At 37.1% G+C, this 26,444-nt stretch overlaps 4 protein-coding genes across 7 annotated transcripts in view; 2 read left to right on the top strand and 2 right to left on the bottom strand.

The window, feature by feature from the left end:
• The first annotated feature begins 2,303 nt into the window (after positions 1–2,303).
• On the top strand, positions 2,304–4,014 carry LOC129746200 (thioredoxin-related transmembrane protein 2 homolog). Its single transcript, XM_055739751.1, has one exon. It carries the CDS (start codon positions 2,507–2,509, stop codon positions 3,335–3,337), a length of 831 nt encoding a protein of 276 aa, XP_055595726.1. The 5' UTR covers positions 2,304–2,506; the 3' UTR covers positions 3,338–4,014.
• Positions 4,015–5,362: 1,348 nt separating this feature from the next.
• LOC129745143 (minor histocompatibility antigen H13) lies at positions 5,363–8,705 on the bottom strand. Its single transcript, XM_055738051.1, has 3 exons — positions 8,178–8,705; positions 6,637–7,514; positions 5,363–6,577 (listed from the first exon to the last, which is right to left on the bottom strand). The coding sequence occupies exons 1-3, from the start codon at positions 8,379–8,381 to the stop codon at positions 6,439–6,441; spliced, it is 1,221 nt and encodes a 406-aa protein (XP_055594026.1). The 5' UTR covers positions 8,382–8,705; the 3' UTR covers positions 5,363–6,438.
• Positions 8,706–9,574: 869 nt separating this feature from the next.
• The window catches only part of LOC129745346 (crossover junction endonuclease MUS81), a 46,887-nt gene continuing 30,017 nt past the window's right edge, over positions 9,575–26,444 (top strand). For 3 of the 4 annotated variants that reach the window (XR_008737117.1, XR_008737116.1, XR_008737115.1), the window contains exons 1-3: positions 9,576–10,086; positions 10,145–10,722; positions 10,782–11,169. Coding sequence is in view for 1 of the 4 variants with exons in the window: in XM_055738363.1 (XP_055594338.1) it covers positions 9,657–10,086; positions 10,145–10,722; positions 10,782–11,168 (1,395 nt within the window). In the remaining 3 variants the exon portion in view is untranslated. Of the gene's footprint in view, positions 10,087–10,144; positions 10,723–10,781; positions 11,239–26,444 lie in introns of those variants that run through there. The other variant, XM_055738363.1, reaches the window with a different exon arrangement.
• Positions 11,155–18,523, bottom strand: LOC129745347 (venom protease-like). The gene is made up of 5 exons (XM_055738367.1): positions 18,211–18,523; positions 17,897–18,124; positions 17,564–17,831; positions 11,424–11,844; positions 11,155–11,362 (listed from the first exon to the last, which is right to left on the bottom strand). Exons 1-5 carry the CDS (start codon positions 18,296–18,298, stop codon positions 11,195–11,197), a joined length of 1,173 nt encoding a protein of 390 aa, XP_055594342.1. The 5' UTR covers positions 18,299–18,523; the 3' UTR covers positions 11,155–11,194.

Consider the following 26,444-nt stretch of genomic DNA (forward strand, 5'->3'; position numbering starts at 1 on the left):
CTTCCGATGCTCTGGAAAGATTTTTTCAAAGTTATGAAACTTGAAAGCAGCTCAAAATTTGTTTGTTTACTTGCGGGTTGATGATTAATGATCCTGAATAAGTATAAACAACAAGAATGTTTTCCATAGTAAAATTATCATACGCACTGATGTTTTTGAGTCAAATATGTTTTGTTCTCAAAAGTGCCATGTGCGTAGTATTTTGTTGACATGAATTGGTGCCACAATGTCTAAATTACTATGCGGACGCTAGTTGTTTTAGAAATTATGATGAAATCATCATGACCATAGTGTTTTCGACAACAAACGTTGACAGTTATCGAAAATTACCAATTACATAGTAATTTCAATAATGTTTCATGTGTACTTTTACCAAATTGATGTTATAATTTGCGTGGTTGAAAATACTATAACGCAGAAATGGTAAAATTAACATGACAACGTCTTTGGAATAGCAACGCAATTTTTTTCCGTGTAGCAGGAAACGAGATGTTGTCTTGACGGTGGCTTAGGGGCCGTCCATTAATGATGTCACGCGTGAAGGGGGGAGAGGGGGTTTCGATTTTTGTGACAATTTGTGACATGGGGGGTAGGGGGGTCAGCTTGAACGTGACATCACATATCATAACAAAAAAAAAATAACGTACGTCTCGGTGGTCGAGTGGTTAGCTTGGTAAGACGGTAATCTCTGATCCACTGATGGCATGGGTTCGATTTCCATCTCGGTACTGGGTGTTAAATGTTAATAATAAGTTGTCCACGTCATTTATTCATTCTGTGAAAGCCTAAATCGGCTAAGACGGTGTATGTCTTTTTAAAAAATTAACAATAAAAAGCAAAACAATAACAAATAATTTTATCCAAATTTCAATAAAATTATACTTGCACTTTTCATTTAATGATAGATATGAAAAGTCATCAACATTGGACTTGGACTAATGATTGAAATATGTTTTAAGCAATGATTGAAGGCTTGTTAAATTTTGGTTATCTTTTTCTCAATTCTTTGAATAAAACTGACAATTAAAAAAAGATACATGTTTAATAAAACTTCTAAAGGTTTAAACATTTTACCCCCGGAGGGGGGTGGGGGGGGGGGTTATGAAAACGTGACGTAATACAAAAAGGGGGTTACGGAAGTTGTGACTATTTGTGACAGAGGGGGGGGGGGGGTTAATTTTTTCCAAATTTTGCGTGACATCATTAATGGACGGCCCCTTAGGTGAGAGTGAAAAATTTTAAATTTCTTAATTATGATATTTATCACTTGCTTTAAAGAAGCTACTTATTGTTTAAACTTAAACTGGAAAGGTATGCCATTTTAAGATTTTGATTTAAACATCCTAATATTTGCATGTCCACATGGACATTACCAAAACCCCTACCCCCTGTCCGTGGACAAGCGTGGACATTTCCATACCCCCTCCCCCCCCCCCCCTAAGTTGTCCACGTGGTATGTGAACGGCCCCTGATGACATATGTTAACCGATTTTCATGATTTTAGATTCGTTGATTAGGGAATTTATTCTAGTTTCTGAATATATAAAACTTCAGTTGATGTCACTTTTCCGAACGTCTGTATTCTGCTCCAAGCCGAAAAAAAAAACCCGAAAAAGATGTGATCTAAGAATGCCCATATCTATTTCTATTCTATTTTGTTCCAAGTATTCCTCCTCTCAAGAAAGTGTGTAAATTTCGTTCTAAAATTCCCATATCTTCTAATCCCTTTGGCGTATTGAAATTATTTTATGATTCAATGTTCAGAAATTTCTTAATGAATTCATAACGCTGTGTTATAAATTGTGAGTTCTCTACTTATTTTTCAGATTTTTTTTTAATTAAATTTCTAAATTATTTAATTTATACAGAGATTAAACAACATCAACATCAATGATTTCCTTTACATCCGTTGTTCATAAATTCGTTCTTTCTCATATGGGTAATGTATACATTTTTGCCCAGTCTCCTTTGCGTTCTTCTTCGTTTTAATTTCAAAATAAGCGTAACTATTATAAATTGTGTTATTAAGAAATTTTTTGTTATTAACTTGCAATAACATTTTTAATAAAAAAAATATAAAATAAACTCAAAATCCACTTTACATTGAAAAAACTCCCAATTCAATTATAAATTCAATGTTAGAAAATATGAGACAATTTAGCGAGTATCGGGGCAGTACAACTTGCATGCAAGTCGACGGTGTAACTTTCACACATCGTTTTCAGATAGTTTTCTCGGCAGATTAGAATGACAGCTGCGAGCACAAATTCCTCCCACCACCACCCACTCTTAAGTCGCTTCGTGCGAGATACGTTTTGTTCTCGCAGTCTAGAAGACAGGTGCTTCTGGTTCGATAATATTCTAGTCTTTTTTTTTGCTATTCGTCTGCCGTCAGTGGGCACAGTTTTAACTCGAAGGAAGCTATAAATTAAGGTCACATCTTAAGTGGTGTTGAGTAACAGTTTGCTGGATTTCGAAGTGTATTTTCGATCGCGGAACATTTAAGATGTCTTTTAAAAAAGATTTGATCCTGCTTATAAAGCCCTATTACTGGGTCAACATATTGATGAGTATCTCCTACTTGGTGGCAAAACGAGCACCCATGATTTGTAACTATTTATGGACTTACTTGTTCAACCAGCAAGATCAATGCGAGCTGGATGGAAGGGAAACGGAAATACTGTTCTTCCTGCTGATTGTGGTCATGATTCGAACCAGGAAAACCGGAAGCGTCACCATGATCAACTATCTGACGTCGAGTTTCACCTACACCAAGATAGCGAACCTGGGCCTTTGGTTCTACAGCGATATTAGGCTGGGATTGATTTACGGAGTTTTGTTCATCCTGGTTGCACTGGTTCTTCCGGAACCAACTTATTCCGGTCCGGAGAATACCGTTTACTTCCGGACTGAAAATGGTTTGGACGAGGAGATGGAACGGGACAAGCGTGTCAATTGGCTGGTCACCTTCTATACGGTTTGGAATCCAGCTTGTGTCAATTTCGCTCCCATTTTCGCAGAATTGTCTTGCGAGTATAATCTGCCCAATTTGAAGTTCGGCAAGGTAGATATCGGTCGGTTTCCCAACATTGGCAAAAAGTACCACGTCTCGGATAGTTCCTTCAGCCGTCAGCTGCCGACGGTGATTTTGTTCCGCAATGGCAAGGAAGTGGAACGACGCCCCTACGCCGATGCCAAGGGCAAGCTGGTGAAATTCTTCTTCTCTGCGGACAACTTCAAGGCGGCATTCGATCTCAACAATCTGTATAAGGAGTGCAAGGACAACCCCATCAAGGCGGGCAAAGCCATCACGGCAAGCGAGAAAAAGAAAAATTAAACGCTTCGTGCCGTCGCCCCCTATCCTAAATTCGATCCGATTAGGTTAACTAGAACTATTGTTTAGAATGCATTTACAGTTAACGAGTGGAGTGTGTTTATTCTGTAAGCCTGCATCTCCCACGTTATCACCTTACGTTTTTTTTTTTTATCTTTGTCGCAATCACTACCCCATCATATTGATTAGTTGAAGGAATTAGGCAGTGCAGCAGTAGCTCCGATAACGCGGCTCACCGAGTGTCATCATTCATCACACGTTTCTCAACCATACCTTCTAATTCGATGTGCTAATTGGAAACAAGCGTGGCCATTCAGAAAAAAAACCCTAACCGAATAGAGTAGCTCGTGAAATCGGTTTCGGTTTAGGTTTGCAAATTATTAGTTATAGGCTTTGTTTCGTTCGAATAAAACGATATAAGTTTGTTGTTTAGTGCACCTATTATTATTTTTTTTTTTGAGTAAATTTTGTCGGCAAATAGATAAACGAGTAAACGCGCAAATATTCGGTTCTTCAACAGACAGTGTTCAAGCTTGTCGGCGGAAATCGTAAGGAAAGTATCGATAATTGTAACTAAACCACTCAATTCTCAGTAATGGCTGATAGAATCATCAGAACAAAAATTGATATATGATTATAGCGCGATTGTAGTCAATAAATTTAGAAAGTTATTGAATCAACGTCTCGGTTTTAAAGAAGCCTGATTGCAATGCATAAATCCGAAATCCAACAATTGTTTAGCTTTATTTAATGTCTTGTCTAGTGCTTTTATTCATTTTTTAATTTTAAATTGAAGCTTTTAAGCTTCGAGGAATTCGTTAAAAACCACTAGGGAAGTAAAGTCCCAAATTTTAAGCTCAAAACATCATCGGTTTTAGCCAATGGCCCAAGTAATGTATAATAATCAGATAAGTATTACGTTAGCTGAAAAAGCTATCAATACGACTAGTTTTCGACCACGGTGCCTTAAACAGAGATTCTATCGAAATATACTGTTACGCTTTTCGGTGATATTAAAATCGTTCCATAGATGTAGATGTTAGGGTCTTTGACTTATGAAGCATTTGATCAAAAATCGTAGATATTATATTATTAATTATTTTTGATTTAATGTAACATGTCATAAATTTATATACTTTTGGAGTGTAAATTGAACCTAACATCATTAACAAAAAATGTGATTTTTAACGGAACATTTCATAAATTCAATAAAATTAAATAAATTCTAATAATAATGTACTCACCGGATTCAACTCCAAAAGCGTCTTCAAAAGATGGTTCGTTACGACTTTTAAGGAGTCAGTTGATCTCTATTTTGCTTCCAAATCCATGCCTGCCACTCGATACCAATAAAGATGGACACGACTTTCTTCTGAACTAACTTTCCAGCTTCGAGCATTCGCTCGCATTCTTAATGAATAAAAGTTCTTTCACTGACACCACCCACAAACTTCACAACTTCACTGTACTTTTCTATTTTCCGCCCTGACGTTCCGTTTTCTTCCATTTCACATTGTCAAAATAAGTTGAAAACAATCTTTTTAGCTAATATGTTATGTTGAAGAAATATGCAAATTCACTTCCGAGTTTTTCTCCTCCCGGACGTACTTATTCCCTATATGAAATTCCTTTTAGGTATATCTTCCGTACATGTTTCTCAGTTTGTTCACAATTTTTTCTCCGAGATTCTTTTCAGCAGTGATATCAAAAAGCTGTTGTTGAAGTTTGAAAAGCGGATGGTAAGAAACGAACATTTTTCAGAAACACTTTCTAGCACTCATACGCATTAAATCTTGAATAATTAGGCGTTACATTTCCACGTATCCAATTGAAGTTCGAATTGGATTTCCAGATTTGAGCCATTCCTCATAATTGTTGGTTGTTGATATTGTTTGCTGAACTATCTAATTTTACTGGAGTCTGGCTTTGTTTTAAACATTATTTTGAGAAGTAAAATTTCATTTGACCTGTAAAAAGATAAAAAAAAATCGGATTCTTCAATAAGGTTCGCAAAATATGATACAGTGCTAAGTTCAAAACTAATTATTTTTTCCATTTTTAAACCAGTTTTTTTTTCTCTATTTTGTAGCAATGTATTTTTCCTTATTTTTTTTCTTTAAACTATGCAGTACAAAAATCAAATAGTAGGAAATTATATCCAATAATGAACAATAGTTGCAGATTCTCTACGCGTTTTCTGATTTTGTTTGTTTGTTTCCCGAAACGCATTCAAATAGGTATGTTCTACTGGAATCGATTGATTGATTGGCAGGTGTATTTTGTATCGTGCGTGCGCATTTGTGTGTGGTTGTTTGTGTGTGCACGTTTTAATGTGGATTTAAATAACGGAGGGAAAAATTTAAACTATCGAAAACATAAGCAAACAATAGTCAGCACTGAACAAACTTGGAAAGGGAGTCTTTTTTAACTTTTACCATTATTAAATTAATCACTGCTCGCGCCGGATCAGAACCCATCAATCAAGGCTGGTACCTATTAGTTAGTCTTTCGATTGTGCAGTCATGATTTGGGGCCACTTTTCTTCCAGTAGTTGTTAGTTGGTTGCCCGGTCCACTTTTTTACGTTCTATAATATTTTAGTAGATCATTGTACAAATTCGCTTGATGAGCGGGTGTTAGATAATTGGAAGGATTGTAGAATAGAGCTTTTGTTAACGCTACTACGTTGGCAGCCATCGGTTATAGATGCTTTCTTGTTTTGGAAGATAAATTGAATAAAATAGATGTTTACCTTTTTTTCAATACTGTGACTATCTGGTACGATGAATATCATCTTCCTCTAGATTCCGGCTGAGTAAGCTAACACACTTTTTCCAGCAATATCAATCTTAAACAATTTACTAGGTAAGGTTTTTTTTGTTGGTTTGTTTTCGCATTGGGAAAAGCTGATTTTCTATAACCTTAGGGGTAGGAAAATTGTAGCAAAGTTGTTAGGTTGTAATATGTAACTTAACGATAGCCACGATTTTAAAGTACTCTTATACATCCGCAAAATGGATACTCGTAACATGTCGCAAAATATCCAATAACATGAACCAGCACGCTAGTTCATTCTGATCCATCGGTTAATCAGTGCGCTCCCGTTTACTTTACTTTTTTCGACTCCTTTTTCTTGGTTTCCTTTTTCGTCTTGGTGCTGGATTCGTCGCCGGAAGCGGAAGATTTCTCCGATTTGTTATTCTTCGTTTCCTTAGCTGGTTTTTCTTCTGGATGGTCCTCATAGCTACAATTATGAAAAGTGTTCAAAAGTACTTCTATAATAAAATAGTACAAAATACTTACGCAAATAGTTTTTTGATATCTCCCTTGAGCAATGCCAACAGCAGCGGGGTTCCCAAACAAGCCGGAACTAGATAAAGAAGCGCTGGCTGGGCATGTTTGAAAACGTGCATTACGAAAATCGTAGCCAACAGTCCGAAGAAGTACGCCGTGAATGTAGCGTAGAAGTAAAAGTTGCTTTTCCTCTTCAAGCTGTTATCGAAACGTAGCAGCAAAGCAATGAAAATCCCAGGAATAACAATATCACCCAATCCAAGCACGGCAAAGTTCGAAGCGTTCAATCCGTTTGTGATCAGATCCTGTGGGAAGACCAGCTTGATAGGGGCTTCAAAGGATTTAGCCACGGTGACCATCACGTTCGTTCCAAACACCCAGAAAATGTCATAAAAGAACAATCCACCCAGCAAGATGCAACCAGTGACAATATTATTCAGATGCAACAGCTCCACACCATTTACGGCGAAGGCCAAACCCAGAAGATTATTGGCGATCCAGTGCTTCTGTAGCAAATACCAAACTCCAATGATCAGTGAAATGATGAAGCAACAAATATCGTGGGTGGTGAATTTGTAGTCAATCAGATACGTTTCCTTGTCGTCCCTTTCGCCCTCTGTCGGTCCCTGGATGAACGACAAATGGTACGGAATCTTGGGAATCGATGCCGGAATCAGAGAGCTGATGACCGGACTGAGCAGATGGGACAGGGCCATCACTCCGAGGAAGAAAAAGTAACCGGTCAGCAGGAAATTGATGTTGTCTTTGGAGAAAATTTTGAAGAACATGTACAGCCCAAAGAGCGCACATGATGCCATAATCGGGAACATCATCGCATCCTTCGAGGTCATAGTGTCGGGCTTTTCGCCGGTTTTCTCGAAGGCAGTCTGGAAATAAAAACAGAAGTTTTAAGTTCATAAAATTTTTAGCAGTAGCTCATCTAATTTAAAACCAACTTTTAGCATTTTTAACCTATTTAAGAATCTGTATTTAAGAGTTACAAACTAGAATACAAGATTTACACAATATTTAAAATATTTCCAGGGAGACATCCCTCAAAATGTCTTAGTCAAGGTATCATAATGGGAGTAGTCTTAATAGCGGCACGTTATCCAAACATAAGGGAAAATTGTTTAAATTTTCCGAATTTCCTTTGGTCCTTCTGAACCCGAACGTTGGAAGGTTAAGCGAACGTCAGGAGGTGGGAACGACAAACTAAGTGGACATTCAGTAGAATTCAAGTGCCAGTCACTTAAGTCTCTAGTGATGAGTAAGTGAATATTGAGGAGCAAGCGAAATGTACATTTGCCAAATGTAAAGAAGAAATTCACTGAATTCTTACTTTTAAGGGAATCTTCAAGTGTGATTTTTGGTTCAGTGAACGCCGAGCAAATAAAAAGTTTAATGGCGTAAGATAAATAAGTTACCTATCAAAAGGTATTTTTTAAAAAACAAATAGGGGTCTTTCTTGCTTCCATATTGCGAAGAGTCTTATGATCCGAACCCCAATTTCATTCCATACCCCTTTCCGAAAATAAAAACAAACTCACCGTCTGCTCTTTGTGGTGTTTGACCGACCGCATCGATCCGAAAAAGATGGGCAGCATGGCCATCACCACCAGTGTTCCGTAGGCAAGGGCCATTCCTTCCGGCGTCGAGGGTATCTTCGCCGTGCCATTGGTGGCTGCCGCGTTGGCACTTTCCGTGAGATTCTCCTGCACCTGCTGCACGATATCCTCGACCACGTCGGCCATTCTCGCTGGATGGGTACCTACCTCAACTTAACTACTGCACTAGCTTCTTCCAATAATCACGGTTCCGCTCACAGCCGATAGGGGAATGTATCGATGGTGTGGCCGGCGGCTAAGATCGCCGTTTCAGGTTCCCAACGGTGTCGTATCCAGATGCCGCAAGCCAGGTGCAGCGAAACCCCAAACAATCGCCACCAATCTAATAATCTATTGTTATAGGAATCCGCACGGAAAAAGCAAAGAAAATCTGATGCACCGCGGAAAGGTTTTGCTTTTTCTGACTGCGTGTCACTGTTTTCGGATCCTTTCGCGAGCGAGAGACACGTTTGACAGTTTGTTGCGATGACGACAGCACACGGTGCATGAAATCAACGCAAGAAATTGGGTTTCCGGTGGTTTTGAATTCAAAATGAGTATTATGTTTTCGGATGCGAACAGTGCTTCCAGTTGGTTTGATAAATTGAGTCAGACAAAGGAGAAAATTTTCAAATCTTCAAATCAAATTTTGTTATTATTTTGTCCTTTTGTAATGCAGTGCACGAAAAAGAAAGCGGCCATGAACTGTTTCACTTGTTTTCAGAATAATTTAATGACTTTTTTTAAAGTTGAATTGATCTTAAAAATGTTATTTTTCTTTCCTTTTTGCGAAAAAAAAAAATATAAATAAGGACTATGGATTTTTGTCAAGTTGACTATTCTTGAATAACTGAGGGGTGATTATGGTCGTTTCTGGAATTTTTACAATTTAATCTGGCAATGATGACACAGACTGTGTGTTGAACGAACTCTTCTTTATTTTATACGATTACAAATTGTATAAAATTTAATTGATATAAAAAAGTGTACGTATACGGGGGCCACACTTGCAGTCTTCACAAGAATTCGTTGCTACACAGATTTCATCAGCATAAAGCTCACAATTCTAAAGTTATATTGTATTTGTATTTGTTTTATTGATAATCATGTAATTGTTGGAATCGAAAACTTTAATCATCAAACAACCATCAACTCAAATCAACTGTAATCGAGCATCCCATCTGTTCATTATTGTTTGTGAAGAGTAGCACAGACATGACAGACTTTATTGCATGCGTGCCATTTAGAATATTGATATCAGCTGGCATCCCTGCCGACAATTCAAAATTTGTGCGAAGTCGTTTTACGTTCGAAAATTCGAAATAGCTCCCGGTAATTTAATAATTCCATTTAATTCCATGAAAATAAGTTATTATGCAACATAAAAAATAGTTGTAAGTAGTGTTTTAGTGCTGATTTAAAATGCCGAAGCAGAAGACTTACAAAATTCAAATCAATCGTAATCCGTCGAGCGGAAAATCGCCGGCTAAAGAACATCCTCAGCAACATCGCATCAGTATCCGGTACAAATGCGCCAATCCGCTGTTCGAGCGTTGGTTGCAGGAAATGTTGGCCAAGGCGGAGAGCCGAGAATCGATGAGTCGACTACCGCTTCAGAAAGCGCTAGCCTCGCTCCGCCGCTATCCACTTCCGATTGCTTCCGGACGGGATTGTTTCATGCTGGCCGACTTCGGCAAGACCATCTGTGAAACGTTGGAAAAACGGTTGCGAGCCTACCGGGAGAATGGTGGCTCAGTACGGTTGGATTGGGACGAGGACATTGAGCGGGCTTTGAACGAGGAAGGGTGTGAGGTTAGGCGCAAGCTGGTTCCGGAAACGGAAGTTGTGGAAGGTATGAAGATTTTAAATAGGTACTTAAATTTTTTTACTACTTTGAGTTTTTTTTTCAGAATTTATCGTACCGGAAAATAATAACGCCGATTTCGAAATGCCTGATGATTCCGTCTTCGATCAGTTAGATTCGGCCACATTGATGGAAAATACCAGCAGATGTTTTACCATAGCCAACCCCAAAGTTATCTTGTTGGTGGACACACAGGAAGCAATAGGAAAATCCAAATCCAGTCTAGATCGAACGCTCAAGGAGCTAGATCAGTACCGGATAGCCTACGAAGTGCGAAGGCTCAGCGTTGGCGATTTCCTGTGGATTGTGCGGGACGACAATGGGCGGGAATTTATCTTACCCTATGTAGTCGAACGAAAACGGATGGACGATTTGGCTAGTAGTATTAAAGACGGAAGGTTTCACGAGCAGAAGTTTCGTCTTAAGCAATGCGGCCTTGCCAATGTAATTTATTTGATAGAGCATCTGGGGAATAACAGGCAGGTTGGCGTTCCGGCTAGCACTCTGAGCCAGGCCGTTCTGAACACGCTGGTTCAGGATTTTGCCATAAAATACACCGAAAATCATCACCATACGGTTCTTTATTTGTCGACCATGAGCAAATTGTTGAACAAAAATATTAAGGTTTGTGCAAAGTTCCGGAATTTCGTAGTAACTTTAACTTAAAATAGTTTTTTTAACAGGACAAATCCTTTTGGAACATCACAGACTTACCGATGGACTCCATCAATGCCACCGCCAAAGATTTCAATTTAAAGCAGAAAACAATGCCACTGTTAGCCTTTGAAACATTCAATCGACAGTCATCTAAAACGCGGGACTGTTCGGTAAAAGAAATTTTCATGAAGCAATTGCTTCAGATCAAACTACTGTCCATCGACAAAGTGAATGCTATTGTTGAGCGCTACCCAACACCCCGACGCCTTTATGTTGCCTATGAGAAGCTCACAAGTGAGGAAGAAAGGGAAAAATTGCTCAATATACCCTGTGGACCTGCCAGGAAGACTGTCGGTTTGAAACTAAGCAAGATCATCTACCAGTTGTTCAGAAACGATATTTATCAACGCTGAGGTAAGTAGTTTATTTCAATAAGTAGTTAGAATATCAGATTTTCAATCCACGAAATGTATGAGTAGACTTTCGTATAGACACCAGGTGTCCCAGCAAGGCCACAGTATTTCCCAAATGAGGTCACCCCTATAATGGTGTAGGTGCAGTAGACATTCTCATCGTTGTAGATCTGCAACGGTCCTCCGGAATCACCCTTAAATAAAAAAAGTCACTAATTTAGTTTCAATGAATCAAAAACCATTAAGAAAACACACCTGACAAGTATCTTTAGAAGAATTTCTCGAGCCAGCACATATCTGGCTCTCCGGGCGAATACCATCTTTCAACTTTCGATTCGGTTCGAACTGTGGGGAGCATTCCTCATGACTGAACATATCTAGCACAACTTTCAGCAACACCGGGCTAGTGCTTTCGCCGTACCCGATGGTTCCCCAACCGGTGGCAATGGCCTTACGATTCTTGAGCACCTCTGATTGGGGCAGACAGATAGGTCGAATGTACGGGGAGAATATCACCTTCCGGTCCAACTTGAGTAGGGCAATGTCATTGTATTGGGTAGCCATGCGGTACTCCGGATGGGGGAATAGCTCGGCAACGTTGAAGTCTTCAGGGAAGGCTTCGTCGTTGGAGGAATCAAGGGCCAGTTCTCCGAGACGGACCACACTGGCGGCACCACTAAAAAGGAATAGGCATTGTAATATCTTTAAAAAATACGTAGAATGTACTGAATACTATGGATGGTACTGAAATATGGTATGATGGTATGCGTAAAACTTGTTTAGAATGTACAATTCTAAATAAAGAAATTTAAAAAAAAAACGTACAATTCTGACAAACATTATACCGTCGTGTGGGGTGACAATGAGTCATAGAACAATATGATTTGGAATTGTTGTCTCAATAACCTCCATTATTCATCTCACATAAAAAAGTAACAATGCAGAAATGTTCGCAGATAGCAAAGGTGGAAGTGTCCAAATATCTGAACTTTAAGCTGAGTTTAAGTCATAAAAAGTTAACATAAGGTACACCGGGGTAAGTGTGGGCGAGGGCTATTATAACAATACTGTGCACTCTTTTTTTAAACTTTTAATGCAGAATGTTTAATTTACTTGTAATCTATCCAATAACTGTAAAATGATACAATTCCGACAATAACGGATGTTTACAGCGACTTTTTGGGAATGTTCTATTTTCAACTATACGATGTCGAGTTGATGTGCATCTTTTTCAATTGCAAATTTCTCGTGAAATAGCTGGCTCTTGGCGAAAAACTCTACATCGAAACAATCCTTACATTCGAAACAACCAGTTAGGAAAAGAAACGGCGGTTAAACATGAAGTAAAACGAGTTTATTTACAAAAAACTAAAATGTTGTCTGAAAACACTACCTGCTGGGGTAAGTGTGGACCATGATGAATCTAGAGTATGGTGGTCTCACATGCCAAATCGCACGTTCAGCCATATTGAAAAAAAGTTTTGACAGCTGGCTGAAGTGTTTACGAAAAAGGGGGTCCAGGGATGCCAGGTGTTTGAGATAAATAATCAGAGTAATTTGGAAAAAAGTCTATGTACATATGTCTGTGCACAAGCTTATCGTAGACCAAAGATCAAAACATTTAAAACCAAATTGAGTTTTAGTTTATTTTATGTTGTTTAAATTAGACTTCCGGAAACAAAGAAATGATTTGAGTTTTCAATCAACTCATTTTATTCGAAACACTTTTTTGTATCTTAAATTACAATACACTTCGCACTTTTCGGATGTTCCGAAATAGCTGTGATTAACCGTAATAATAGGAAGGATCTTTTATGCCAACGTTCGGATGTTGTTGTCCGAACGTTGGCATCAAGGTCGGACTCAGATTTTCTTCATGACCTTCACTTCCATATACAGACCCCGTTCGATTTTGGCAACATGCCCGTATATTTTGTGTTGCCAAAATCGAATGTTGCCAAAAATCGAACGGTTTTTTCTCTTAACTTTTTTTCCAGTTATTTTTACAAAATGACTTCTATTATTATCAAAAACGTTATTTTTAGTCAACTTTCGACCATTTGTAGTCATTTTTTATTTTTTTCATCATGTTTCTGATGCATTTTGCACTTTTCTTGTTTTGCTTATAACGTTTGTTTTTATTTGTCATATTTGCTGTTTTTGTCATTCGTCATAGGTTTTTTGTTTTTAGTCATTTTCAGTCTTTTGTTTGAATTTGTTTTTTTTTAAATTTTTGAATTTTTCATATTTTAGTCATTTTTGAGTACTTTATAAAATTTTCAAAAAACTTTCGTTTTTATTGTTGAATTTTATCACCATTTCAGAACATAAAAACGTATTTATGGTGTTTGTTTAAATCAAATTGGTCCTGCTATAACAAAAACTAAAAGCTAATGTTGTTTCTAAAAGCCGTTCGATTTTGGCACATGTGCCAAAATCGGATGTTGCCAAAATCAAATGTTGCCAAAAACGAATGAGGTCTGTATATCTATACAGCCGTGATACGACTAAGTGACGCATATCCATTTTTTTTTCCAATTTTGACTTTTTGACGCTATTTTATGCTTTTTTTTTCTATAATCTTTCAAATGCTTTCAACAAATCTAGAAAATATCTAACAGTTTTTGAGAAAATCACTTCGACATTCGATGGCGAAATGATCTTTACCCAAGTGAACAAAAACTAAATATTCTTAAATCCTCCTTAAACAAAACGAAACTTCAATGTTTTTTCTTTTTTTTTACCTGAACATCTCTTGCATATCTCTCGTCTGGACAGCTTTGATCTCTGGCAAAATGACCACTTTTTCCACAACGATAGAATCCACGTTCCGAAAATATATCCCAGTTCTTGTTCGACATTTTTCCACTAAATCCAATCTTGTTTACCTCATTTGAGTTTCGGTGCTTCGTCGGATACAAATAATTTCTCCTGCTGCGAAACCGTCTCGAAGATTTTCGCCACACTCAAAATTTTCTCTAGACTAGCAGCGTCTCCTCAAAGGACTGAAGCAACTGTCAAATCACATACAAACGGACCGTACCGACTTTTTGGAACCAGAACGTCAGTTCCCCTTTGATTTCAATGGCATTTTGGTACCAAAACGTCAGTGCGGTACTGAAATGTCAGTTCGGAAATTTCCTTCTCTTTCAGCCCCTTGCGTCTCCTCGCTTCAACAAGTCGCAGCGCAACACTGCAGATTTGCATGATTGTGTCCAGGGTGAGTCAGTAGGGTGGGTGCATATTGAGGAAAAGTGGGCAAGGGGTACCAAAAGTTTCTCATTGGTGGGGGGTGGAGACGGAGCGTTTTTTGACAGCGAATTGTTCGTCTACCATGCCTACGATTACGATTGCCTGTCACAAGATGGACGATTCCGTGCATTGGTATAAGAACACACCTGAAGCTTTACCCGCCTTGATTGTGTCACAGGTAGGAAAAAATCATTTACATTTACATCATTTGGTATGTATATAGATAACTGTCAACGTTCAGTATTGGTCCCCGCATACTTTCCCTTTGGTAATTCCGGTAGAGTATCGCACAACTGTTGTACCGCTGGCTGGGTTGCCAGGTGCCCAGATTTGTCTGTAAAACATAGACTTTTGACCTTTCGTCCAGATATCGTCCAGATATTTCGGTCAGACACAGATTTTGCCCAGATTTTTGCTCGGAGTGCCCAGATTTTACTCACTTACTTAGCTTACTTAGCATCCCGCGCCGATCTTCCGATGCATAGGGCCGTGGTAAAAGACTTCCACTGTTGACGATCCGGAGCCAGCGTCTTCACCTGGTCCCAGTCAAGATTCTCGTCGACAGTTCGGATTTCAGCGGCTAGGTTTCGCCGCCACGAGTTTCTGGGTCTGCCTCTTCTTCGGTGTCGTTCTGGATTCCAATCTAGCGCCTCTCTGCAAATCTCGTTTTCATCTTCTCGCAGCGTGTGCCCAATTCATCTCCACTTACGTTCCCGAATCTCGATTTCTAGCGCCCTTTGATGGCACCGGCGATGAAGTTCCACGTTTGAGATCCAATTGCCAGGCCACCAAGTGCGGATGATATTCCGCAGGCAGCGGTTTACAAATACTTGCAGTTTTCGCGTCGTTACCGCATACGTGCACCAAGTTTCGCACCCGTACAGCAATACGGATTTGACGTTTGAGTTGAAGATTCGGATTTTTGTTCGTAGAGAGATCTGGCGTGACCGCCAGATGTTTCGGAGACTCGCAAACGCAAATCGGGACTTTCTGATCCGGGTTTCGATGTCTTTCCTGGTACGACCATCAGGCGTTATCTGGCTACCATGATACTGGAAGCACTTCACTTTCTCAACTTGTTGCCCAGCTACCATAAATCTGGAGGAATTTCCTGTGTTCATCTCCATCGACTTGGTCTTTCCGACATTGACTTTGAGACCTGCTGCCTAAGAACTTTCGGTGAAGTCGTCGAGTTTGCTCTGCATATCCGGTTGTGTTTGGGCGAGCAAAACAATATCGTCAGCCAGGTCAAGGTCGTTCAGTTGCTCCAATGCTCCATTGTTGAAGGATTCCACGGCAATCCTCGGTTCGGTGCACAGTCGATCGATCCAGTCAGAATCTCATCCATTACGATTAGAAAAAGTAGCGGTGATAAGATACATCCTTGTCTCACTCCAGCAGTTACCGGAATTGGTTCGGACAAGACACCGTCGTGCAAGACCTTGCACGAAAATGCCTCGTATTGTGCTTCGATGAGATGGACTAGTTTCTCTGATACTCCTCATCGCCTTAGAGCCGCCTAGATGTTTTCATAGTTAAGTCGGTCGAATGCTTTTTCGAAATCAACTAACACCAGCAGTATGATTCGTAGCGTTGTGATGTGGTCCACACATGATCGTCCGGATCGGAATCCAGCTTGTTGCCGTCGGAGTGTAGCGATTTTCTCCTGGATCCTGAACAGGATCACTTTGCAGAGTACTTTGAGGGTTGTACAGATCAACGTTATGCCTCGACAGTTACCGCACTCTGTCAGGTCTCCTTTCTTCGGGACCTTTACGAGGATACCCTACATCCAGTCGGCCGGGAATGTTGCAGTATCCCAGATGTCAGCGAAAAGGCGGTGCAACATTTGTGCTGACAGGGCAGGGCCGGCTTTCAGCATTTCAGCAGGGATGCAATCGATCCCAGATGCTTTGTTGGATTTCATGTTTTTGATTGCCGATTCTATTTCAGCCAGCGAGGGCACTTCCGAGATGACGCCATTTATGCGGCTTACTGTTGGCGCTTCGAGCTGCGGGTTCTGTTGCCCATCGCTATTTGTGACTCGGAAAAGTTGTTCAAAATGCTCAGTCCAACGCTTGAGCTGATCTGTTCGATCTGTAAGCAGCTGACCTGCTCGGTCTTTCAGCGGCATTCTTGCATTAGCGGCGGATCTTTCTCCCTCTTCGGCTAGGGAGTTTGTCCAGGCTCTCTTGTCTCGTCTACAAGCTCGTTCAACTGCCTTTACCAGCTCTGCATATCGTAAGCGGGCGGCTGCTTTGGCTGACCCAGTACATGCCTGCTCAATTCCGACTTTCGCATTTCTCCGATCATCGATCATCCTCCAGGGTTCATCCGACATCCATTCACTTCTTCTTCCACAAACTTTACCGAGAGTACCATGGCTCGTCGTGATAAAGGCAGGCACACCACTATTCTTCGACTGTTCCGTCTGTCGGCAGCTCCGAGGCTCAGGATTCTAGCTGTTCAACGTATACCCTTTTTACCTCTGGATTCTCCAACCGGCAGAAGTCGTAGCGACATCCGACTTTCTCCTCTCGCCGCTGGACACACGCGACTCTCAGTCGTATCTCACCAAGGACGAAGTGATGGTCAGATGCAATATCTGTGCTTCGTTTGTTGCGGATATCAAGAAGGCTACTTCTCCATTATCGGCTGATGCAGATGTGGTCAATTTGATTTTCTGTTCGGCCATCTCGAGATACCCATGTTAACTTATGTGCTGGTAGATGGGGGAAGAGCAATCCACCGATCACCATGTTGTTGTTGCCACAAAACTCTACAAGCAGCTCTCCGTTTTCGCTCATCTGTCCTAGACTATGGCGTCCCATAATGCGCTCAAAGTTTCGATTCTAACCCCTATTGTATTCCCGCTTACTGTGCATAAAAATCCGACGATTTTTGAAAGTTTCAAATAGTCCCAAACAGTTTTTTTAAATAACACCAGTTTTTTCGGTTTTCCAGATATTCTTCATTTCTCCTTTGGAAAATTTTTGAGGGTAAAAATCGGAATCAATCGAGTGAGATCTAGCTAAAATTTTGCCCGGTTGAAGATTTTGGGTCAATCATTAAAATGTTTTTCAAATTCGATGAAGAAATTTTTCCCATACATCCATTGCTATCCTAGTCTTCATATTACTTACTGTTCTACGGAGTTCACACAATGTCCGGCAGTAAGGACAAACCGTTCCGAAACAAGTGATCCACCACACTGGAAGTGTACATCCGGTGCCACTCCGTACCCGATCAGTCCCATGTGTGGGAACTCCCGGGCCTTGGCAACCTCTCCATCCACAATCAGTTCCACCGCCTTGTGGCCACACTTGTCCAGTCTAAGCAACTTCGGCTGTTCCGCTCCAAGGGAGGTGACATATTCTTTGGTGTAAACTGCTTCTCCGAATTCGGAACATTCTGAAAAAATCGAGGAGTTACTGATACGATTAAAGTTGTTATTTATTTTATAAGTGAATGATTACTTTCTGCAATTTTCGGGTGTCGGCTAGCGACCACGGCCGGTGATGGAGTGGTTGTAGTTCTTGGGGCAACTCCATCCGGGCAACAAACTACTTGAACTTTGTTCACGAATCCACATTTGGTGGGTGCCGGCCGTTTATTTCGAATGTCATCAATAACGGACGGACATTCCGATATCAGTCGACAGATTCCGGGAGCATCGGTGCGTAGCACCACACACTGTTCTCCAACTAAAATGAACGAAAAAATAAACAGCAACAAAGAAGTTGAGCTTACTCATCGCGTAAATCCCTAACTTACGAGTCAATTAACTCACCTAATTCGCCTTGGGAGTTCACGCCGATTGGTAAGAACAATGCGATAAGCGTGAGAATCCACACGGGAGATACGCAAACGCGACGCATCTTCTGCGACCGATCGCTGCTAGACTAACTTTTGCAAAAAAAAAATCTTTACACTTTTCTGATCGATAAAGTTTTATTGAAATGAATCTATCAATCAATTAATCAAATATACCCCAACCGCGTTCATGGAATTGCGCTGACGCGTTTGATAAATACTAAAAGAAGCGCTCCGAGATCTCGATCAATTAACCCCGAAACTGAACCGGCGATCGTGGAAGTTGTCCAAAGAATGACTGCGCCAAACGTTCTCAACGAAACCCCCGCTCGATTTGTGTTGCTCAAAATCTAGCAACGGTCCTCTGATCCCTAACGATGCACAATGGGAGAGTTTGAACCTTAATTCGCAAATAAAAATACGAAGCCGCAGATTTAATGACCTGAAATTATACTTATCTTATATGAAATTTTCTCAGGAGTTCAAATTTGCCGGAAACATCTGAGTGATGTGTTATTTGACGTTTTTTACCAAGCAAAAGCAAGCATAACTTCGTGAAAATGAATTTGAGAAAAAAATGCAGTAAAACTGTTTTAGGGAAACATTCTGGATGTGCTGTGAAAGATTCATGAAGACAAATGAAGTGTTAGAGAAGTTATATCTTTAAAAAGAGACCTTTCTCGTAAAAACGGCTATTTTATCAATTAATTTTTTGAAACGCTAAATTTTAATACAAAAGTGAATAACTTTTGCATTCATTTTTCAAACGATCCAAAAATTTAAGCCTTGTTTAATGCATTCGTAAGCTTTAATTTGATGTTCATTTTGTTAAAATTGATTCATGCTTAAGTGAGATATGAAGCAATCATTTTTTTAATGATATCATTTTCATAAAGGTAAAAGGGGGCGAAACAATTCGCCCATTCAGATATCCTCATCTGTAGGCAATCCGTTATAAATAATAATAAGTATTTCAACCTTTCAGCTCGTTACAAAAAAATCAATCACTTGAAATCTTATGGAAACAAGTAATATAAGGAAAATAGCTTATTTCTGGTTTATTATGGTCAAATAACATCTCACTGAGATGTCTCCGGTGAAATCCAAATGGTAAATTTGAATTTCTGAGTAAATTTCACTTAAGATAAGCATTTTTCAGGTCCATAAAGCTGCGGCTTCGAATTTTTTAGGATTTCGGGGTCAAATTTTCCTATTGTGCGATGTCTCATGATGATGATGATGATGGTGTGGCGTTGAGGATGAAACGCGTGGAGGTTTGCTTGACTAACTTAACTGACTTATTCTGGGGAAGGCACCCAATCAAGAACGAACGGTCGGAAACCGGTTCGTGGGTGCTTCTTGATTTGTTTTGAAACAATAAACTTGCAAAAAAGAGAACCTGATGTTTATCTAGAAGTGCGAATGAGGACTGAAGTGGCGCCCAATAAACACAACTCAAAATGTAGGTTTATTATGGGTTTAATTGACCGCGAAGCGGTTTCCTTCATTGCGGGTTAAAGCTTCATTGTTAAAATTTAATAGATTCATAAAAAAAACCTTCTCTAAGGCTTGTCGGAAGTGTGGAACCAAACATATGCAAAGGATTTGGGTAAATGGAAGTGAATCAAAGATTAAACCCTAAAAAAGAAATAACACCTTTCTCGATACTTCATTAAAATGCGCATTACAGTAATTACGTTTTGTAACAACATAAATATTCTAAGGAAGCGATTAACCTAGTGAAATGAATAAAAGAAAAAGGCCTAATAAACTAGTTGCTGATAATAATTAAAACATATTCCCAAAACCAGCGTATCGATTACACTAGGGAACAGCATTTTTGTTGTCTATGATTTTATAATTGTCATTGGAAGATTTTGGCGTCCTGAGTTCGAATCGTTCGAAAGGTTGCCAGAATTTTTTCATCACGTTTCCGGGCCAGACAATCCGAGCAATTTTATATAAAAACCAGGTAAAATCCGGGCTTCTGATTTCAAAATTGACGACCAAAAGTCCGGGCAATATCCGGGCAAATTTAGTCAAAACCCAAAATTTACTAAAAAAAAAAAATCATGCGAAAAAAATTTCGAAAAAGAAATTTCATCAATATTTTGAATGAATTCGATAGATTTTAAATTGTATTTAAAGCTTCCAAAAAAAACTTTCATGATTATTTTTATAAAATTCGTTCAAAAGTGAATAAATTCGGTAAAATCCAGGCAATTTTCAATGAAACCCGGGCAACCGGGCCGGGCCGGACCTTTCCCAAATTTTGTATTAAATATCCGGGCAAACCCGGATAAAACCGGTCAATCTGGCAACCTTAGTCTATTAGCTCTTGTTTTGGTGAAATGGCATGTGGAAATTTTGAAATTGATCGAGTTTGAGTAAAATCGATCATTCATAACTGAAGAACAACCTACATGAAAAAAATACTGATTGTGAATATATACCTTTATTATCCTCCATTCAATCAAGGATTCAGATTTTGCCTTGCCATTAGGCAGATTCAGAGATATATAGCTTTAAAAATATTTAATTCTATAATTTTTAGAAACTTTCTATTTCTAAAACCGCTCAAAAAAATCTTCGAGTATTTTATTTTAAAAATTTGAATTTACTCAAAAACTTTGTTGAAGACTGCAAAACGATTGGACTTATGGTTTAAGAAATATCCAGAATTCAATTTGGGTCAAAATTACTCGCGATCTTGGGAAAGTTGATCATTGGATTTAAACCCTTTGTTTCCAAATCTTTGTAATGTTCTACAGGGTTTCCCTAAAAAGTGCCCTAATTGATTTAATGATTTTTCCCATTATCGAAAGTTATTTCAAAAACAAGAGCTGCTAGAAAAAAAAATTAACTGCATATTCGAAATCAGCTTCCACAAATTAGTTTAAATCAGTTCTTAAGTCTTTGCACCTCTGAAAAATTTGAATTTTGTTGACTTGTGTTATTTTTTCTACCTTCCTAAAACATACTTTTAAAACTTGAAGCGAAGTTTTTTTTTTAGATTCAGGTCTACTATTTTATTTGGAATTTCTTTATTTGAAACGGCTCATACTTTGCTTTGAGGAGCGAAACTCGTTTTGTATATTTGCAATTGTTTACTTAGGTCTCTAGATAATCAATTTTTGGAGAGAACCCGAAACACATTGCGGAATATGAAAATAAGGCTATGATCAATTCGAATCCGGGCAGCTACAAACGTGTGTATTTTAAAAACTATTCATTTGATGGAAAAACTTTCTATGAAGGAAAAAAAAGGAAAAAATAAAAAAAGGAAAATAAAACAAAAAAAAAGGAAAAAAACAAAAAAAAGGAAAAAAAAACAAAAAAAAGGAAAAAAAAACAAAAAAAAAGGAAAAAAAACAAAAAAAGGAAAAAAAAAACAAAAAAAAGGAAAAAAAACAAAAAAAAGGAAAAAAAAACAAAAAAAAAGGAAAAAAAACAAAAAAAAAAAGGAAGAATTTAAATAATTTAAAAAGGATAATAAAAATAAGATAATTAATAAGAGAAAAATTAAAAAAATACAAAATAAGAGAAAAAGGAAAATTATCAAAGATAAGAAAAAAAATTGAAAAGGAAAATTAAAAAATAAGGAAATAGAAAGAAAATTGAAAAATAGGGGTGAAAAGAAAATTGAACTCCAGGACAAAAGGAAAATTTAAAATAGGGAAAAGGGAATATTGGAAAATACAGGGTGGCCAGCGAACCGGGAAAACCGGGAATTCCAAATCAAAACCGGGAAAATTATTGATGAATTATTTTCCCCATAGATATAGAAACCTATTAAATCCTAAAATACATTATTTCATCATTACGGAACTTTCTCTCAGAAACTTTACAATCTATAGTCCTTTATTCCAGGATTGTTCATCATTTGGGAGCAGCAGAAAAATGTCGGGATTTTATATTAATGAGTAAAATGGCGGGATAGTCGAGAATATTTGAAAAATTGAGATTTTTTTAACTCATTGCATACTTTTGTCGAGCAAAGAAACGTGGTAGAATAATTTTTCGATCACAAATTATTTCTTTGCTCACGCATATTGTACATTGCAGTGAATGTAAAAAAGTTTTTAAATTAAATAAATGTTTCAAAACTGTGAATTTTTAATACATTAAGTATTGGTTTATAATTTTTACAGTGTTAATTTATTTCAGATTTTTTTTAACAATTGGGCCCTTTCGTTGCGAATATAGAAATAGAACTTAAAAATCTAAATGAAGAAATAAGTGAAAGACATTTAAAAAATGCGGCATTTATAGCCCTTTATAGAATTCATATGTTTAAATCAGACAGTTTCCTATTGAATCCACATCTAGAAAATTAGATTGATTCTTAAAATCTATCTTTTAACTGGAGTTATTATACAATAGTCCAGAATTGATGAAGTTCGAGTCTGCATCAGGAGCTCATTTTTATTTTTTTTTTTTGAAAAACACGTTATGCTGAAATGAAACTTGGAAAAATTAGCAGAAATCTAATATACACATTTAAACTGGGGGAGTTATTTCTAAGAGTTCGACTAAAACATCGGATCAACGTTAACGGAACGTTGAAAAACATTATGAGTTCAGTTATTTATCCATGATCTTAACTCGGTCTGCAAATTTTCTGAATAGCATTTTTTTTTATAAAGATCTAATGATCAAAGGTAGTTTTAAAATTAATTTAAAAATGAAAATTTTCTACGTGACTTTATTTCATTTTTATCTGTTTTCAATAAAGTTTACAGTACCTCAAATATAAAAAATAATCATAACCACACTTCAAATTTTCATTTGATTGATAAATTATTGTTTAAATTCTTAAAAAAAATCAAATATTTTGTTAGTGTTTTCTGTACCCACTAAACACTAAAAATTGTCAAAAAATATCAAAACGTAAGTTAAAAAATCAAACATCATATTTCTGACAAACGACATAACCTCGAAGTACTTATTTTATTTGGTTTCGAAAATTTATCTTTTAACATTTAACTCAATGTTAACTTTTAAAAATCTGGAATTCTCCCATGCGGGAAAAATGCCGGAAAAAAGATGCCACCATTTTATTCGGTTAATTGATTGTGCGTTTATCAGGCAGAAGATGTAACAAGATACCAAGTTTTTGTGTGATTCTTGTTAACATTACATTCAAAATCGAATAAAAACATGCATTTTTGAGATAGGACAGAAAATAGAAATCAGCGCATGTTTTTGAAAAAGTTAAAGGTATCCTAACAAAAACATGATTCAGTATTCAATATGAGAACCTAAATAAAATATCAGATTGCTCAGAATAAGGTTCATCTGTTTGTTCTGTTTCAAGAACTTTAGAGGCAAAATATTATCCATATAAATGATAAAAAAAGAGCAATTTCTCTTATAAAAAGCGAAGATGGTATGACAGACTGAAAAGAAGGTAACAATTTTCGGTTAAGTTTCGGACAACTAAATTTGTTTTCTTATCGTATTACGATCACCGTAATTTTAATTACCTTTGAGTTTCAAGATTAAACTAAAATGAATTAAGTCCTCTCACACTTTTACCACTGATAAGCTTTTACATTCAACTTGCATAAACATATTTTCAGTTTTGGTCAAAAAATCTGATGGACATATTTATTGGCATTTTGAAATGAGGGGAACCATAAAATTTCAATCGGGAAAACCGGGAAAAAAACGGGAATTTTAAAATGGAAACTCGCTGGCCACCCTGAAAATAGAAATAACAGGAAAGTTCAAAAATAGAGATAAATGGAAGTCCAAAAATAAGGATACAAGGAAATTGAAAAATAGGGATGAAAAGAAGAAAGGAAAAAAATAAAATTGAAAAAAGTTTAAATTTTAAAAAGGATAATTAAAAAAATATAATTTACAAAAAGTATGATTGAAAAATGATTATTTTAAAAGAAAAATTTTAAAAGGAAAAATTATAGAAAGGAAAACTTTAAACAGGAAACATTAAAAAAGGAAAAATGAAATAAAGAGAAAATATGAAAAAAAAGAGAAAAAACAAAATTTTGTAGAGGAAAAAAAATGGAATAATAAGTTAAGAAAATTAAAATAAAAATATCATATATTCTAAGAGAAGGATTGGAGAACCTCTAAGCTGAATGAAACTATAATTTCAAAGTACTCGATGATTTCTTTGAATTCAGTCACAGTATTTGAAAGACCCAAGTACTAGTATTTCACTAGCGACTTGCTAGCATACTCAGTGGATTATCGACAGTCGATAACTCACTGAGGATGCTAGCAAGTAGCTAATGAAATACTAGTATTTGGGTCTTTCAAATACCGTGGCTGAATTCAAAGGAATCATGTACCTAAAAAAGTAGCACGCATCGATAGAATTGGCTTAGCAATAGAACAGCACATGTGAGCGCTGCTTGGGTGATTTTTTGCCCGGTCGGACACAATCTCATGTGTTCGACCCGTCCGTGTTTCAATGTGGGTAGGAATGCGATGGGTTTCTTCATCGCTTCCTATCAACATTGAAACGGCGCGCGGCAAAGAATCACGCAAGTAGTTCAAAAGCTGTTCACAAAACAAAAGCCCTGCTCACATTTTCACCAACTATTCAATTTCTTCTACCTAAAGCGCTCTAGCTTTGATCTTTCCACCTATAATACTTTCATGTTCTTTCTAAATATTCTACCTTGAATTTTCACAACTCGCCGAAATGCCAAGAATTAAAATAAGAATATATCCCGGTGGCGATTAAAATAAGATAAAAAAGGAAAAAAGGTAAACGAAAATTAAAAAAAGGAAAATTAAGAAAAAAACAAAAAAAAAACAATTAAAATTTAAAATAAAAATCAGGTAAACATAATTCTTTTTGAATGGTTCTGAATGTTTTAGCAAAAAGCGATTTTTTGGATTTAAAAAAAATGGTTGAGAATGGTGGGCCCCCAAATCCAAACTGACCAAATAACATGCAAAAGTTTATGAGTTGACCCGAAACTAATAATTTCATAATTCATTAAGTAATTGAAAGTAATTTCAGGTGAGGAAAATAAAAAGAGAGTTGTGTATGACCGAATAGTTTGAAGAACCTGGCACGTGAATGTTTTTTTCGAAATTTCTTATAAGAATTTATGTTAAAAAAAATCAAAATGAAAAAAAAACAAATGATTATTTTATCTAGTTTTTTTCTTCTTTTTTTATTGTTATAATTTATTTTTAATTTTTTTATACTTTCTTTTTTTATTTTAATTTTTTTTATACTTTCTTTTTTTTCCAACTCTTTTTTTTTAATTTTATTCCAAAAAAAAAAATTAAAAAACGAAAAATGAAATGAAAACGACTTCATACTTTTCTCGAATTTTATAGATTCTGTTTATCCAAAAAATCTATTCAAAAAGTGATAAATGTTTTGTACCACATAACGATTAAGAATAGAAGAATCGTTAACTCAAAATTGACGAAAAATAAACTCAAAATTGACGATTATGGCACTCTCTGATCCAGGGGATCTCAATTATTGTGTTTTCGAGTGAGTGCCTTTTGCATATACAAACTTCACGGCATTTCAGGGTTAATCCTCAGTTGTGGAATTCAAATGGCATTAATAACATTTTGTTTTGTGTACCTATACTGCCGCTATTCGCAAGACTGTCCCATATGCATTTTCGTCATTTTTCAGTTTATCTCAAAAATCGTTCAAATACAGTTAGTTCTTCAATTTAGACTAAAAACTTTCATAACTTTGTTCTCAACATATATGAAAAAATACCAAGTCATGTCTGTCCCATATGAAATATACCTGCAAAGCTGTCCCATATGTCTATTTATACAGAACGCTTCAAAATTGCTCCTCTCATTTACGTTAATTTTACAAATATTCATACAATGTGTGCGATAAAATATGCTACCATTGAAATTGCGAAAGTTAGACTAGATAAAACAGTACAGTAAAGTTAAAAATAACAATCTCCATAATTTTTTGCAAGCTAAGTTTAGCCTAATGGGTAAATTCCATCAAACTGTATTTTTTTTTGAAATTTCGCATGAATCTTATTGAATTGTTCTTTTTAAAACATGGAAAATAGTCAGCTTCAAAGTCATATTTTTTAGATTTTTGTCATGCTGTTACTTGCTGCTTGGACTTTAATAAAATCTATGAACAAAAATACGCGTACCTGGTAGCACACGCTTAAGACATATTAAATTGATTTTTCTCATCAAATATTTGCAGCCAAGATACTTTGCTGTTTCTGA

Source organism: Uranotaenia lowii, chromosome 2 (genome assembly GCF_029784155.1).
Source record: "Uranotaenia lowii strain MFRU-FL chromosome 2, ASM2978415v1, whole genome shotgun sequence".
Taxonomy (NCBI): Eukaryota; Metazoa; Arthropoda; class Insecta; order Diptera; family Culicidae; genus Uranotaenia; species Uranotaenia lowii.